The sequence below is a fragment of the Excalfactoria chinensis genome, chromosome 13, assembly GCF_039878825.1.
Source record: "Excalfactoria chinensis isolate bCotChi1 chromosome 13, bCotChi1.hap2, whole genome shotgun sequence".
NCBI classification, from domain to species: Eukaryota; Metazoa; Chordata; class Aves; order Galliformes; family Phasianidae; genus Excalfactoria; species Excalfactoria chinensis.
In genome coordinates, this window is record NC_092837.1 from 4983637 (window position 1) to 4998053 (window position 14417).

General features: G+C 45.9%; 1 protein-coding gene across 2 annotated transcripts in view; it reads right to left on the reverse strand.

The window, feature by feature from the left end:
- Positions 1 to 20: 20 nt before the first annotated feature.
- Positions 21 to 14417, reverse strand: part of RNF130 (ring finger protein 130) — a 39585-nt gene continuing 25188 nt past the window's right edge. Inside the window, exons 7-9 of one of the 2 annotated variants that reach the window (XM_072348003.1) lie at positions 13592 to 13796; positions 11509 to 11602; positions 9646 to 9835 (exon numbers count right to left, since the gene is read on the reverse strand). In XM_072348003.1, the coding sequence (XP_072204104.1) occupies positions 9820 to 9835; positions 11509 to 11602; positions 13592 to 13796 (315 nt within the window). In that variant the 3' untranslated portion in view covers positions 9646 to 9819. Of the gene's footprint in view, positions 4775 to 9645; positions 9836 to 11508; positions 11603 to 13591; positions 13797 to 14417 lie in introns of those variants that run through there. The other variant, XM_072348004.1, reaches the window with a different exon arrangement.

Below are 14417 nucleotides of genomic sequence, written 5' to 3' on the forward strand. Positions count from 1 at the left end.
GACACCAAGCTCACAAAACATGCTCTTTTAAATTGCTTTTTATTGAAATGTAGTACATTAGCAAACCCTAATAGGTATACACTATTAACATATTGGCATATACCACATGACTACGATACAGTGTTATACTTACATCAAATAGGTCAGGGAGTTCCAAGTGAGCCTCCCAAGGGCCGGAGCGACGCGCCAAGCGCTCACCCCACAGCAACCAGCCCAGCATGCTGTTGTTTTGCACACACACACCAATGGTGTGCGGAGTTTTGTTCCCCATAAGCTGCTACGCCCCAGTCCCAAAGGCAGCCCTGGACTTCTCTGCCCTGTTCTGGTGGATGCAGTGCATAGATGGGGCTGTGGCCATAAGCAGGTGCTCCTAGAGAGGGCCTTTAGGATATGCTTTTGGGCTGCGAAATTCCCCTCCCAGTTCCGCCTCAGCTTTGCAGTGAAATCACTCTAAACAGCTCCAACTTTTAACAAAACCCCACGCACTTCTTGCTTTGAAGGGATATTAATGCTTAGTTATTGAACGAACAGGCAGCCCTTAGCACACAGCATAAGCACTCAGTGCCAAACGTGCCCCTGAGCAGCAGCCCCCACTGCCCCTTTTGGGGGTGAATCCAACAAGAGTGGGGCATCACATTTTTCTTGCTCATTTCCAAGCTATTTCCAAGCAGCTTTCTCCTGATTTTCCCCTAGTGCAGGAGGTAGCTGGAGCATCTCTCAGCCCTCCCCTGCTCTACCCTTAAAGCAGAAGGAAGGAAGGGGAGCGATGAGATTGTTAAATATAACAACACATAAGCAAGCTGTCACGGCGTGGCACACGCTCTTCTGCATGGCTAGGGATGGGAAACGAGGCCACGCACGGATGTGCAGTGAGGGGTGATAAGGAGCAGAGCACTGCCTGCCAGCCCCGGGGTGATGGGGACAGCAGAGCTGGGAGCTGCACGGCGGTCCCACCTTTGTGCCAAGGTGTGTGCAGAGCCGCGCAGCTTCCCTTCTTGTAAAACCAGATGATCATTAGCAAAAACAAAGATGTGTTTTCAACAGTTTAGTCAACGCACCCCCTGGGAAGCACAGCCCTATATGTCAGCTCAGCCCTGCTGCCCCATCCTTCGTATCCAAACAAAACAGTTGTGCAGAAGTCCCATAGGAGATTATTAAACACGTATATTTAACTACTTGTCTTTCTTTGGCTTATGTAGGATACCTGGCTATTCCTGAATCGCCCTCACGTGTCAAGGCAAGCATCCTAGAAGCAATGGGGCAGCGCAAACAGGCACCAACACGCGAGCTTACTCAGGGAGTACCGGTGAGTGGCGGTAAGTAACTTTTAACATGCTTCAAATGCAATATTTAATGTCGGTACTACAGGTAAAAAGCACACTTACAGTCTGGTTTATACTGGCGGTTATCCTCTAAGAATACAAGCAAACCTCACTTTTACAACTGCCTTGGGGGAACATGCAGAACTTCCAAAAACGGGAGATGAGGACAAGGGAAAGGGATGGTGGAGCAGCGGGTTTAGATCTGTTAGGGAAGCATGAAAGGGTTGGGGTTTTTGTTTATGTAGAAGACATAAAATTAATGTTTTCTGATTAAGAAAAAAAAACACTTTTGTTTTTGAACCTTAGAAAATCATTTCCCAAGATACTGACAGTGCAGCTCTTGGTAGACCGCCATCTACCTTATGTCTATGAAATGAGCACACACAGCACCACTGCAGCACAACAAGAACAACGATGCTCATCAAGCGTTTTTTATACTGATAAATATTAAGGAACATCTCAAACTTACTGGCACAGCCCCCCCAAAATCACCCATGCTGCTGTGCTGCCTCTTTCCCATCCTAAATACAATACAGTACACAAGTGCCTGGCATGGCACGTCCCAGCACGCACGTAGGGATCAGTTGCTTCAGCCAGGCTTAATGTTTCCAGTGTTGCAAGACCTTCCAAACCCACAGTGTCCATTACACAACCGTCAGCCCCAGCTGCCTCTCAGGGAACCACTAAGGCTGGAAAGGATCATGTAGTCAACCCGAAGACGGGACCTTTTCCTTACCGTGTTAGACCTCAGTCAGCACCATCAGAGGCAACCTTTGTTCCCTGCTCCTTTAAAAAAGGTAGTTTAGAAGTAGGGAGATTTAATCAAATATAAATGGCATTATTTATTAGCTTGCCATTTAGGGCTCTGTAGTCGCTAACACTCGTTTTAATTTCTATCTGCTTTTGAGCTGTCTGCTTTGTTCAAAACAAACCCGAGCCCACACTGAGGGAAGCCAAGCACAACAGGAAGCAGCACGGGGAACTTCCCGATGCAGCCCCAGCACCGGAGGTGGCAGAGCTGTGCCCAGGCAGCAGGGCAGTGCCCAGGGATGCCCAGCACACAGCATGCCCCAAACAGCTGACAGTGCTCCCACAGCCCACCCTGCACAGCGCCTTGCTGGTGTTAATGCAGGGACTACAACCACCCTGCTCTGTAGCACAAGGCACCTCTTGGGTGCTTCTGAGCAGGGAAACATGCACCGTGGTGAAGTCCTCTGCGGCCCTGGGCAGAGCATGAAGCATCTCATCTCATCCCATCCCACCAACCCTGGCAGCTCCAGCAGGCACAGCACGGTTGGGAGCCACAGTGCCTCACTCTGTTTGGCTTTTTGCTACCCGAGTACTCAGCACTGACAAAAACAAGCCCTAAAACACCCTGGAGCAACGGTGTTTTACTTCCGGATGCCTCTGTTCGGAAGCGCCCTGCCCACTGCCTGGCAGATGTGATGATGAAGTAGGTGTGTTGTTATACCCACACCCCATCCCCACGCACACAGCTGCCACATAGAGCAGCAAAGCAATGTCTGCAGCCAACCAACCCACTCCACCCCAGCAAAGGGGCTCCCACTTGGTTGGGGAAGGCAGCATTGAAGTCGTGCTCTTGAAAAGTCTGGGGCGCGAGCATACCTCTAAAGTTGACAGGACTGCAATAAAAGTGCATGTGGTAAATGGAAATGGGTATTATAAGAGAAACCTCTCTAACCTTCACACCACTCCTCCTTGAATTACCATGTTAAATGAAGCTGACACATAGCAACAGAAGTGAAGGCGTGCTCTGTGAATAGGATCGTTCCCACATTTTGCAGAGCTGGGTTTTTCCTCTTCTCTTAAAGGTCTGTGTTAAAGACACAGCGGAGCCACGCTACAGGTAAGGCTGCACGTCGAGCAGACCACTATACAGTGCAAACAAAAAAACAAGCAGGGGACGTTCCTCCACTTGTAGGAAAAGCTGACAAAATTAAAGCATGGCAGGAAATGCCTTACCTACCTTTCTTTTAGACTTACAGAATTCTCAGGTTTCCTATACAGAGTGAAGCCGTGTTTCACATTACAAGGACACAAATGCATTTCTACCTCTACAGTAACCGAGACTGCAATGGAGAAAACGTTAACGTTCATCAAACAGCTCTGCATTCGTTGTCCAGGAGGAAACGGAGCAAAGCCTTCGCTCTCCACATCTGCTCATGGGAGCTCTATGGATGGCTGAACTCGGCTTTCCATCTTCACGTTACACATTCAGAAGCTTGAAACCAATCTCTATTTCCCCACTGCTTCTGGCACGCTCCAGTAAAAATGGATTTTTCCTGCTGAGTCCCAAAGCAGTCGCTGCTTTCCTTTATTCCTCTGCTTTCTGCATTCATGTTATTGATGTCAGTAGGAAAGGGCACAGCCTGGAGAACGTGTTTGTTGGTTAACTATTGCAGATCTCAACGTGAGAACAGGATAAGAAGCTTACCTCTCTTCTCCGTGTAATGCCAACATGCTGGCTTTTAAAAAACCTCAGTGAGAAAAATGGCGGATTCTATTAAACCCCTCCAAAAAGAAAAGTAAAGCAAGAAAGAAAGCGAATTAGATTCCTGCATATTCAAAAAGTCTCATGGTTTTAAGGTAGATCAAGTGCTGGTTCTGTGAACGTCCTCTCTGTAGAAAGAGACTCATGTGACTGGAGCACATGGAAGGACCAAAACTGTTTTCTGTGTAGGCCCCTTTTCTCCTGCTTCAACAGAAATGGAGCAAAAAAACCAAAAGAACCAGAAGCATCAAATTCCTTGAAACCTTTCTGCAAACGCAGGGCCTCTCTGCTGCATCACATCACACCGGCGTGCTGTCGCCCAGGGGTGAGCGGGTCGTCGGAAACTCAGCGCACTTGGAAGGTCCCTCTTGGAAAGGGATATTTCACAGTAAGGTTATGGGTTGACCAAGCTATATGAAGTGCTTTTACCAGTCACTGGCCAGCTCCTTTGCAACTACTAGTTCCCTTTCTGACTCTGCCCAACAATTTGGACCATTAAAACCAGCATACGCCTATTGAGGAGACGCATTTGCAGTACAAAACAAACTCTTAGGACCACCACAAAGCCTCTTCTGCACCGCCGAGGCCGGGCCCAACAGCTCCCATGCTGTTACTCAGCAACTTCCATCAGACAACCTTGCTTGCGCTCGGAGGTGCCACCTGCAGAAACCACCACAGCTGTCTTCATCTCCGTGACCTAGAAGGCAGGCTTGTGTTCTGGAAAAAGCAGCTCTTCTTCAGACAAAGGAGATCCATGGAAAGAGTACACAACAATAGGAATGAGAAATGAAAACAACAGAAAGAGGGCCAGGAAGGAATGTGGATTCCTTTCAGGTTTTGTTCTCGTCATACATGTCCAAAGCGGGCTCGATGGTGGAGAATTCGCTCTCGTAGACCAGACTTCGAGGGGACAGAGAATTGCGATGAAAGAAGTGACTGCCTACAAGAGGTAGAACAAAACCTGGTTAGGGACAAACATAAGAACCAAGCAAAGCATCCTTGTGTGCGAGTTCTGACTGCAAACACGGAACGTGTGGACAACACAGACCTCAACACAAACCAACAACAGCTGTGTGGGGCAGATAGCAAAGGAGAGATCGCAGCCTGCAAGCCCTCACCATGCAGGAAAGTGAGCGTTTATGTTGGTACCATGGGTCACTGAGGTGTGCCAGGCCTCCTGCTGCCTCCTGTCACATCCCTGCTCAGAGTGACAGAAATCAGCTGCCAAAGGCCTGGATGAGGCCACACGTTGCCTTATGCCACGGATTAAACACATCCCATCCACTGTGCCATGCTGAAGGCCTGGCCACAGAGCTTGAGACCCTACAAGCCCACTGGGCCTGGTGCTGAGGTGCACCTCACCTCTGTCCCAGTTTCTTTGCAACATGAAGTTGATGTTTCAGACCCCCATCCAACCCCATCTGGAGGTGCTGCAGGGTTTTGCCTCCATCCATGCGCTGCTTCCAAGCACTGCTTTTCATATGCATGAGCAACCCTGCCGCCAGGCCAGCAGTGCTCTCAGATAACACAGGTCAAGTCTGAGCAAGGCTGGGGCAAGCCTGAGGTTCACACTGCGCCTTGCTTTTGGTTTACAGCCTCACAGAACCAGAAACCTTTGCTAGGTGCCCTGTGTCCTGCGCATGGCAGCGATCTTATGGAAAGAGGCACCAACGCATTGTCTTACAAAGAACCATGAAGACCCAGCCCTCTTCTCCAAATGCTGGCGACAGCAGCAATACACAAAGCGAGCGCACATTGCTGCTGATAGAAGCTGGCTCTGCAAGTCCACAGATGTGTTTTGCAAGGAGCCAGCCCTGCTGGCGTATACAATGTTCCCTCTGGAAACTATCAGATCAGGCCCTCAGCCAAGATATGAAATTACCTGGTTTCTCGATCCCAGCAGGGATTAGCTGGGAGCAAGGCTGCTTAGATTACAATACACCGAGCACCCACGTGAGCCAAACTCAAGGCAACTGAAGAGCTTCCAAGTTCATCAAGGAGGCACTCAGCAAACTAAGGTGTCTCCACCTTCAGGCGCCAGTGAAGCAAGAAGCTTAGGGGATTGCAGGTTCTGTCCTGGCAGAATTCAGGTGCTCAACTTCTCCTTTCTCTGCCGAATTCTGGGCCCAGCCCATGCCTTTCTACAATAAAGAGCTTACAAATGGTATGAAGAATTCAGATACTGCTGTTCTCAACAGCTCTTCCTTCTTTCCCACTCACCGTAGAGGCTCAAAAAAGACAAAGTCATTACTCCACCATTCTTACTGAGAATCAGAAGTTCTCAGAAGTAAATGAATTCCTTTTTGCTCACGCAGTGTACTGAGGAGAGCAGTTACATTGCATAACAGCACACGTGCAGGTGTCTGGAAGATGAGCACTATATTGGCACGTACTTTACAGAGGCGCACACTGGGATATCACCAAAACCCACCTTTTAGATCTGAAACGTGTCCCAAAAGCTAAAGTCTCAATCGGGCACAGTGCTTCAATGGGAGAAATAAGAAGTGTTCTTTGTTTTTGCTTTTTTTTATAATACTGACTTGGAACAAGGACCTCCAGATGGTTCAGCCTCTTCAAAACAACCAGCCAACAAACCTACTGTGGAACTGCAGCACGTAAATATGATTTTGAGATTCTTCTGCTCTGTGTTACAGGTGGAGGATCATCTAATTTGTGATGGCTGAGTCTCAGCTTGCTGTTGAAATAAACCCTGGGTATTTATTGCTTGTTTCATCCCCACTTTTCTCCACCCGCTGAAACCTTACACACTGAACATCCAGTGCCGAAACAAAACAAAAGGGGTTCTGAAAGCTGGGCGCTGCTTTTGTTTTCACTATGCAGAAATCAAACAACGGATTAGGAAGCAGACAGCTACGCACTCATTTCCTCTGCATGGGGACACTTCCACTCCAACTGCTTCAAGGGGGAGGTTTCACCAACAGGCAGGCAGGTCATCTGACAACAACAACTGAAAATCCATCTGAAAAAGGGCACTCTATGCACAACACCTCTGAAATTCTTAACTGTGATGTTTTCATGCTTCTTGTCAATAGGACTGTAACCCACCCCACTTCCAGGAGGCTGCACACAGACTGCTTTGCTTTCATACCAATATGGGACACATCATTCAGCCTTTCTCCCAACACATCTCCCCATTATTTTTTGTTCCATGTAATTTTTTTGCCACTACTTCTTTCACCAGGATTATGGGTGTGCTCAACCACACCTCTCAACCCTTTAAATTAAAAAGAAAGCCTGTACTCTACCTACCTGTAGATGAAAGACATTGAAACAGAACATCTCTATTTGATAAATCCAACATTTTTCTTACTGCTGAAATCAGATTGTGACCAGCTCCTGCAGAAAGCTCACCAGCAACACATGGCCAACCCACTGCAAACAGGGCTGTGTTCCCATACAATGCTTCTTGACCTCTATACGGAAGGCAGCAGGGGCAGGACACCAGAGCACATCACAGCTACCATCAGCCTGCCCTGTGCTCAAATTCCAGCTGCAGTTCGGTGCTTTACAACACACAGATCTGTGCTCTAAATAACCAGATCGGTATCATCACCCACATTTTACAGAGAGGGAAGAGGAGTCAGTGGGGCAAAGCGACCCAGTTATGCTCTTCTTGCAACCAAAGACAGAAGGCAGAGAAGGCTCAGGGCGCACTGCGTAACACCAGCATTGCCGTCCCTCTTTGCTGCCTGCCTGGAGGAGCTCAGCAGCTCAGGTCAGCCTGTTTGCTGGCTGGGACATGCATCAGGGAGCCGCTGGCACCCTGCCCAGTGTTCAAACACATACCATTAGTCTAGCTAGGTTTACTGGATAAATGTATTTTAAGGTCAGGTAGAAACAAACCACAGCTCCAGAATTCAGCTTCTGAATCTGCTCTCCCGTTGTGCACTTATGAGGCAGATTAAGATTTCTCCCTTGGGCATAGAGAAAGCAAACAGGAAGCCTGCGATCAGTCTCAATGTACTGAAAATGAACTCCTCTGCCACTATTCCTCATTATATAGTTAAGATGAACTTTTCAGATAATTGAAGTTTGAAAACAAGCCCACTAGCCCGGAATCCATCCTTGAACTAAGACATTGCAGAAACAGGCACAGCTGAAAGGCAAAGAATCGCAGACAGTGTAATGGGTGCATTACTAGGAAGCATCAGCTGCTGTTACCTTCTGTCCTGAAACGCTCAGACACCCTCAGGATGGATGGATCAGGGCCACCCAACGCCATAAGCTGCCTTCCCTCCACAGCCCTGGCACAACTTCGTGCAGAAATACGACCAGATCACTCCATCCCAAACAGCTCCAGACTCTCCTGGTTAAGGACAAACTCACCAATCACGCTGTTGGTGTCAAGAAGCAGGTGAAAAAACACAGCTCTCATATCACAGCCTGTACCCTACATCATGCTCTGTCCTCGTTCCACCATGCTTTGGCAACCAGCTCAGGTGACAGAATGCTGCACTTTTCAAGGAGACAGTCTTCAGACACTGCGTGGCTGAGGTTTCTCCCTTCATCCGTGACTGCAATGGGGTTTTCCAGCCTTTCAAAAGACACTTATTGCTCCACTGTCTGCACGTTTCTTCCAAACTTTCACAAGGACACAATGAAAAATAACTCTATTAAATGTACTGAAGCTTTCACATACTTCATTTTCAATTATAAAAGCTGCCTTCTCAGCTGAAACCTGCTGGACAAATAAGAATTAAGCAACCAGTTTAATGTATACTCTGGCTGCGTTCCTAAAACCTAAAAGCGCCAATACATAAAAATAAAATTAAATTCCCTATTTCCCAGTGCATAAAAAATTAAATTTTACAGTAAAATTGCTTCTCTCCGTTACTTAATTCAATTAGAAAGTACCGCCTTTCTTAAGTCTGCATCTTTATACCAGAAAAACAAACAGAACTCAGATCAGGATTTAACTTCCTCAGTGATGTTTTCCTCACCCACCGCTTACCTTCCCCCCCTCCCATTAACCCCAGCTTTTGGCTGAGCTGCAGACCTGCGTGCTTTAACTGACTGTTGGGAAATTACTCATACACCACTTGCATAAGTGAACTTGTGTGAAACAGCTCAAATGAGGACAGCAGACGAGAGATGTTTACCCCACCAGTTAGAAGGCACGGCAAGAAGGGACAGGTTTGCATAGAGTTACCATCTTACGGCAAAGACCATTATCAATACTTCATGCCCTAAGCTGATCAGCAGTCAATCCCGCAGCAGTATGAAAGAAGGCTTCTAAGACATCAGGGGAAGAAGCGTTACTTTTTCCACTTGGTATTGGGAAGGAAGTAGTGGTTTAAATTAGCTTCACTTTTAGCAGAAAAAGGGTGGGGTGAAAGTAGCAGACAGAAAAGGTTTATGATGTGGCTGTCAGGAAAACTCTATTGCCAACCTTAGGCAGCAACTGAAGACAGAACTGGTATTGCAAAATCCTCCTGGTATGGAACAGGAAAGATTCCAGATAGAAATGTTATTTCATACCAAGCTTCTGCTGAAGTCAATGGAAGCCCATCACACACCAGAACGCCTCTTTCTCCCGTATCAAGCTGGCATTGAGCAATTGCCAGCTACACTAGTTGCACTAGTACACTACTCATCCCAGTGCTGGGCAGCATCATGAGAATGGCAATGTGTGAGATTCCCACTTGTTAGCATGGGTGGCCCAAAAGGAGCGGAGATTACAGATGTGCAGAGATGAAGTCATTAAAAAGAAGCAAAGCAGAATTGACAAGAGTCTGTCAAACAACGCTAACACAACGGCCGTGACAAACCAAACTCACAGAGGGAAGGTTTCGTAATTAAAGTTCATTTATTTCTTCACTTTTTTTTCCTTAATACAAAGCTTTGGCATCAGCAAATTTCATGAAAAAATAGGATGTACTAAATAAACGCTTGTGCTGCACGATCGATAAATGAAGCATAAAAATAGGTGTCTCTCCCCAAGGCAATCATCCGGAAAGCGCTTCTTCAATACCATTCTGCTCTGTGGGGCACAAAAAAAGGGACAGAATATTTATGTTACAGTTAGCACCGTCAATGCTCAAAAGATAAAATCCTGCAAGAGGAAGTTAGCAAGAAATGGCTAATTACACAGGGCTGGAGCATTTAAAGAGTCTTACTCCTACACCCATTGCCCTTCCCATAGAAAAAGCCAATCAAGCAATAGGCAACAAAAGGAATTGCAACAGAAGGTAGAGATGCAACTCCCATGAGTACCCACATCCTGTGGATACTACAGACTACAATTCCTTTGTCTTCTTCCTAGTGATGTGGAAATACCCAGGAACACAGATATTCCTGTTTCATGTGCACACAGCTCATCTTCCTTCATGCTTTCCCAAGCAACATTCAGCTACAGCTACGGTGTCAGCTTGTGCATAGTTGGATGCAACCTCAAGAATTTGACGTGTGAATAAAAAGCCAGAATATCTGCACAGGCTACTTGAAGATCTACAACTTTAAATCCCCATTAAGCTTTTTTGGAATTAGACGCTGCAAAGAGGAGGAAAGAAAGATTCACAAATAAGCAGGATGTGAAAAACTCTGATAGCCTTGAAGAAGTTGCACCGCTTTCCTGAATATGAGCTTGAGGCTGCCTGAAAATCCTACCCTGGAGGCCACCAGACCCCTTTCCATCCTGCTGAGAAGGGAACCTTAACACCTTTGTGGCTCTCTGGAAAGTATTTGTATTTATAGTTATTTTTTTCTCTCATCTCAAAACCAAGAAACTGAGATGACATTTATAAAGCTACACTTCCATGCTGCATGGGGGAGCCTGCCTTCCAATATATCTGTGTATCTAGATTACAAGCCCAGATGTTCTGTACACCTCAAACAAGAACAGCCAGCTCTACCTGACTAACGTATCTGCAGAACAGATTTATACTTGCCCACAAACGGAACTATGGAGGAAGATGGAAATCACACGATAATCATTTCTGGCCCAGCCTTTCTGAGGGGAAGCAGCAATGAGTTCATATAAACTAAGAACGAATGGGTGTCTCTAAGCACTCCAGTAAGTGCAATTCTTAAGGCATTTAAAACAAGAGGTCAGAACGACAGGCCAGCTCTACCCACACAAGATGCAAGAAATGGTTGTGAATCATTGCTTACATCTCCCTCTCTCCTAGTAGAAAAAAGTTACAAAATCATCTAAATATCTTTTTTCCTCAGCTGGAAGTGAGCTCACTGGGGGGAAAAAAAAAACAAAGATTTATTTCATTTCTTCCTTTTTAAAATATGAAATGACTCAGAAATTGAGGTGGGAACTGCCAGAGGTGACGGATGGCAGCAATTCCTGGTTCTGCTGGGTGAATTTTGAACATGGGGGTTTAATGACCAACCCAACACTTACCCAGACCACTGATTAGAAAAGCAGATCTACACATGCCCTCTTTTCACCCTCCCTCTTCTGTACCTTGTGAGATCCCCTCAGAGCATTCAGCTAACTGTACATTAAGGAGGAGTACAGATGTTACCCTGGAACCTGCTGCTTGCAGGCTTACATTTGAGAAAGGCAGAAAAGGCATTTGTCGTTTTGAAAAGCACATACATATATCATTAATTCCTTGTTCTGTTCTCATGGTATCTCTTCCCAACATTGCCTGTGACACACAGCCACCAGAAACATATAGAAACAACCAAACGTTTACTTACTCATTAGCATTCAAGCTAGCTGTGGCTTTGATGATCATGTAGCAGAGTGTGAGGGCACTGAGGAGGCCAAAACTGGCAATAATAAACCATTCTTCTGTTGACAAAGGAAAGGGAGGAAATCACTCGTGGGAGAAGGCTTATGTCAAAGCGATGCCAACATTCCCCTCAAACACCACTGGCGGAAGGCAAAGGGCTTCTAAGCCATGAGTGGCACCAGGAAGCGAAGCAGAAGGAGGTTAGCCACAGAGCTACTGACGGGAGAAGGCTAGCAAAGAAGAAGTGGAGAGAGGTGTGGAAAACAAGCATGGCACAACAAACGTCTCCTTGGCTGAGCCCCAGGATTAGCGATAAAGAAAGATTACTTTACAGTGTGAAGGAAAACGTGGGAACGAGGGAAAATGTCATGAAATCTCAGTCCACCCCCAGGTCAGGAGAACAACTGTTATGGTTGGTTGGGGTTTGCTGAGATGCATCTCTTCACATAAGCAAAACCCCATTTACTTTCACACTTCACTTGTGTCTTCACCCCCTCCCTCCTTAATAAATGCCACGTTACTTTTAAAATAAGATAAGATCACTTATTTGACAGTAAAACAACCAGAATTTTCCACATAATAGACAGAAAGACAACAGGAAATATAATTTCAACACCAGTATATAAGTACAGACATTAAGGAAAATAAAGATGACTGTTAAAGAATGCTCGCTATTCAAAGCTCTCTCCTGGAGATTAATTTAGCACAGTAATAGAGTGCAATACAAACACCTTTGCTGAATATGGCTTTTGGTTTAACTCATACACACCGAAAAATGCATGTGTCATGCACAAAATCTAAACATCTCAATGGCCTTTTCTAAGGCTTTATTTGATAAACATTGTCAGCACGAGCTCTTGCTGATATTTCTCATGTTACCCTGGCATCCCATCTGTCAAGGTAAGTGCTACGGTTGGGAACAGAGAGTAAAAGCACCTTGTGTAAAACCAAGCAGTTGAAACTGCAGTTAAACTACAGAGTTTTCCCATCCATGGCAATAAAAAGAGCATGTAAACAGACTTGGTGCCTGCTCAACACAACTGAAAACACGATGAATGAGAAGCTGAACACTGCAGGCCAAAGTGACGTGTTGGTTTGGCAAAGAATCTACATTTCACATTCAGGTCTTTCCTTCTCAGATCAAGACCTTTCTGGACGTGGGCTCTGTGTTGTGTGATGAGGTTCTGTTAGCAAGGTTTCCTTTGCTCAAGTGTCTGAACACACACTCTGTAATGGACTGCATCAGTTACAACTAGCAGCAAACAGTGGCACGGGTTTCAGATCCAGATTTTAGATGCATATAAGGGAAATACAAAGGGAAAATCAGACTGAATGAATTCTATTTTTGCACTTCAGACAAACGCAACCATTCGTGCATCAAATCTAGATTCCATTGCATACAGAAAAACGATATAATTCCACATAACGTATTTGTTACAGAGCCACTATACAATAAAAACTGCAGGTAAAATCCAGTCAGTGCATATTTCCCATGCTGTAAGCCTTTATCCATAGGAACAAATACTGCAGGAACAGTCTCCTGGGGTCATACGGCACTTGGACTATGCTCAAATATTGGTATATCAAAATACAAGTGGTTTTTTAATACAAAAACTACGTGAGAAAAGCCATCTGCTAAGGGACACCAGAATTCTAGCAGCAATGCTGTCAGGAGGAAAAACTGCAGAAGTAGTAATTGGCTAAAATGTTTACATACGTATAAATTGTTGGATGTGAAGTATTTTGGAAATGGTTTTGGCAATCCAGCTTACACCGGTCACCAAATTCACGAGGGCTGTTCTGCTGCCATTTCAGTTCACCCATTGTTCTTTGCATGCCTTTCTAAATGGATACACGATTAATAATGGAAGTGCTGGCACTGCTGCAGGCAGTTTTTGGCTTTGATACGGAGTGCCCAGAGACAGCGGGGTCGCCTCTGTTTCTGCAGGAAGACCTTTTATCACAGCCCTGCAGCACAGAGGAGAGCAAAGCAAGAGCCCCGTCCCAGGAAAGCCATAGAACTGTAACGGAAGCCAAAGAAAACTTACTTGTCACAGCAATGTTGATCTCTCCTGACCTCGGAGTGAGCTCCCCATCCTGGGGAAGCTGTGACATGCCGGAGGTGCGCAGGGGCTCCAGGCTCAGGGAGCTGTCGTTGGCGAAGTCGCCGAGCGCTGAGCGCCTGCTGGCGGGCTGGCTTCTGCTGAGCCTCTCCATGTCAAAGGCCACGTTATCTGTGCACGGCACATTTGGCTGAAAAACACAGCAATCCCACATTACAGGGTGGAATACTCTACACGGAACGAACCCACGTACTGCGGATAACCACACAAACACTTCATTTTGCTGCTGCAGCTCAGCTGCCTTTGGATCACAGGGTAGAAATGTGAATTATTGTGCTCTTCTCTTTTTCCTTTACTTCTTTCCTTGAGAAAACACACTGCTTCTACCTGACAGGTTTTTTTTACTTATACGGGAAAACCATGAAAAATCTTTGAGTTTCTTTAAGTCTATCCCCTTGTGAATCAGTCAACAAAAGCAGTCCTCTGAGATTCTATGTGCCAAGGGCTGGTTAATGCATAACCAAGGAAAGGCTGCTGGCCTCAGCCAGGGCACTCTGCAGCTCTGGGCATGGATTTAACGAGCCAACAGATCTAAGAGTGTCTACAGGAGAACAGAGTAAGAACAAGAGCTTAGAGAGAAAACAAAGGAAGGCTGAAAGAAGTTGAGAAAAAGGAAGACTATAGAGAACGCAGTAGACTTTCAATAGCTTAAGAATAACACTACCAATAGGAACGTAATAGAACATCCTTAATAATCATCCAGGGAAAGAAACAACTACCAAAACCTAACTTTATCAGCAGCACAAAAAAC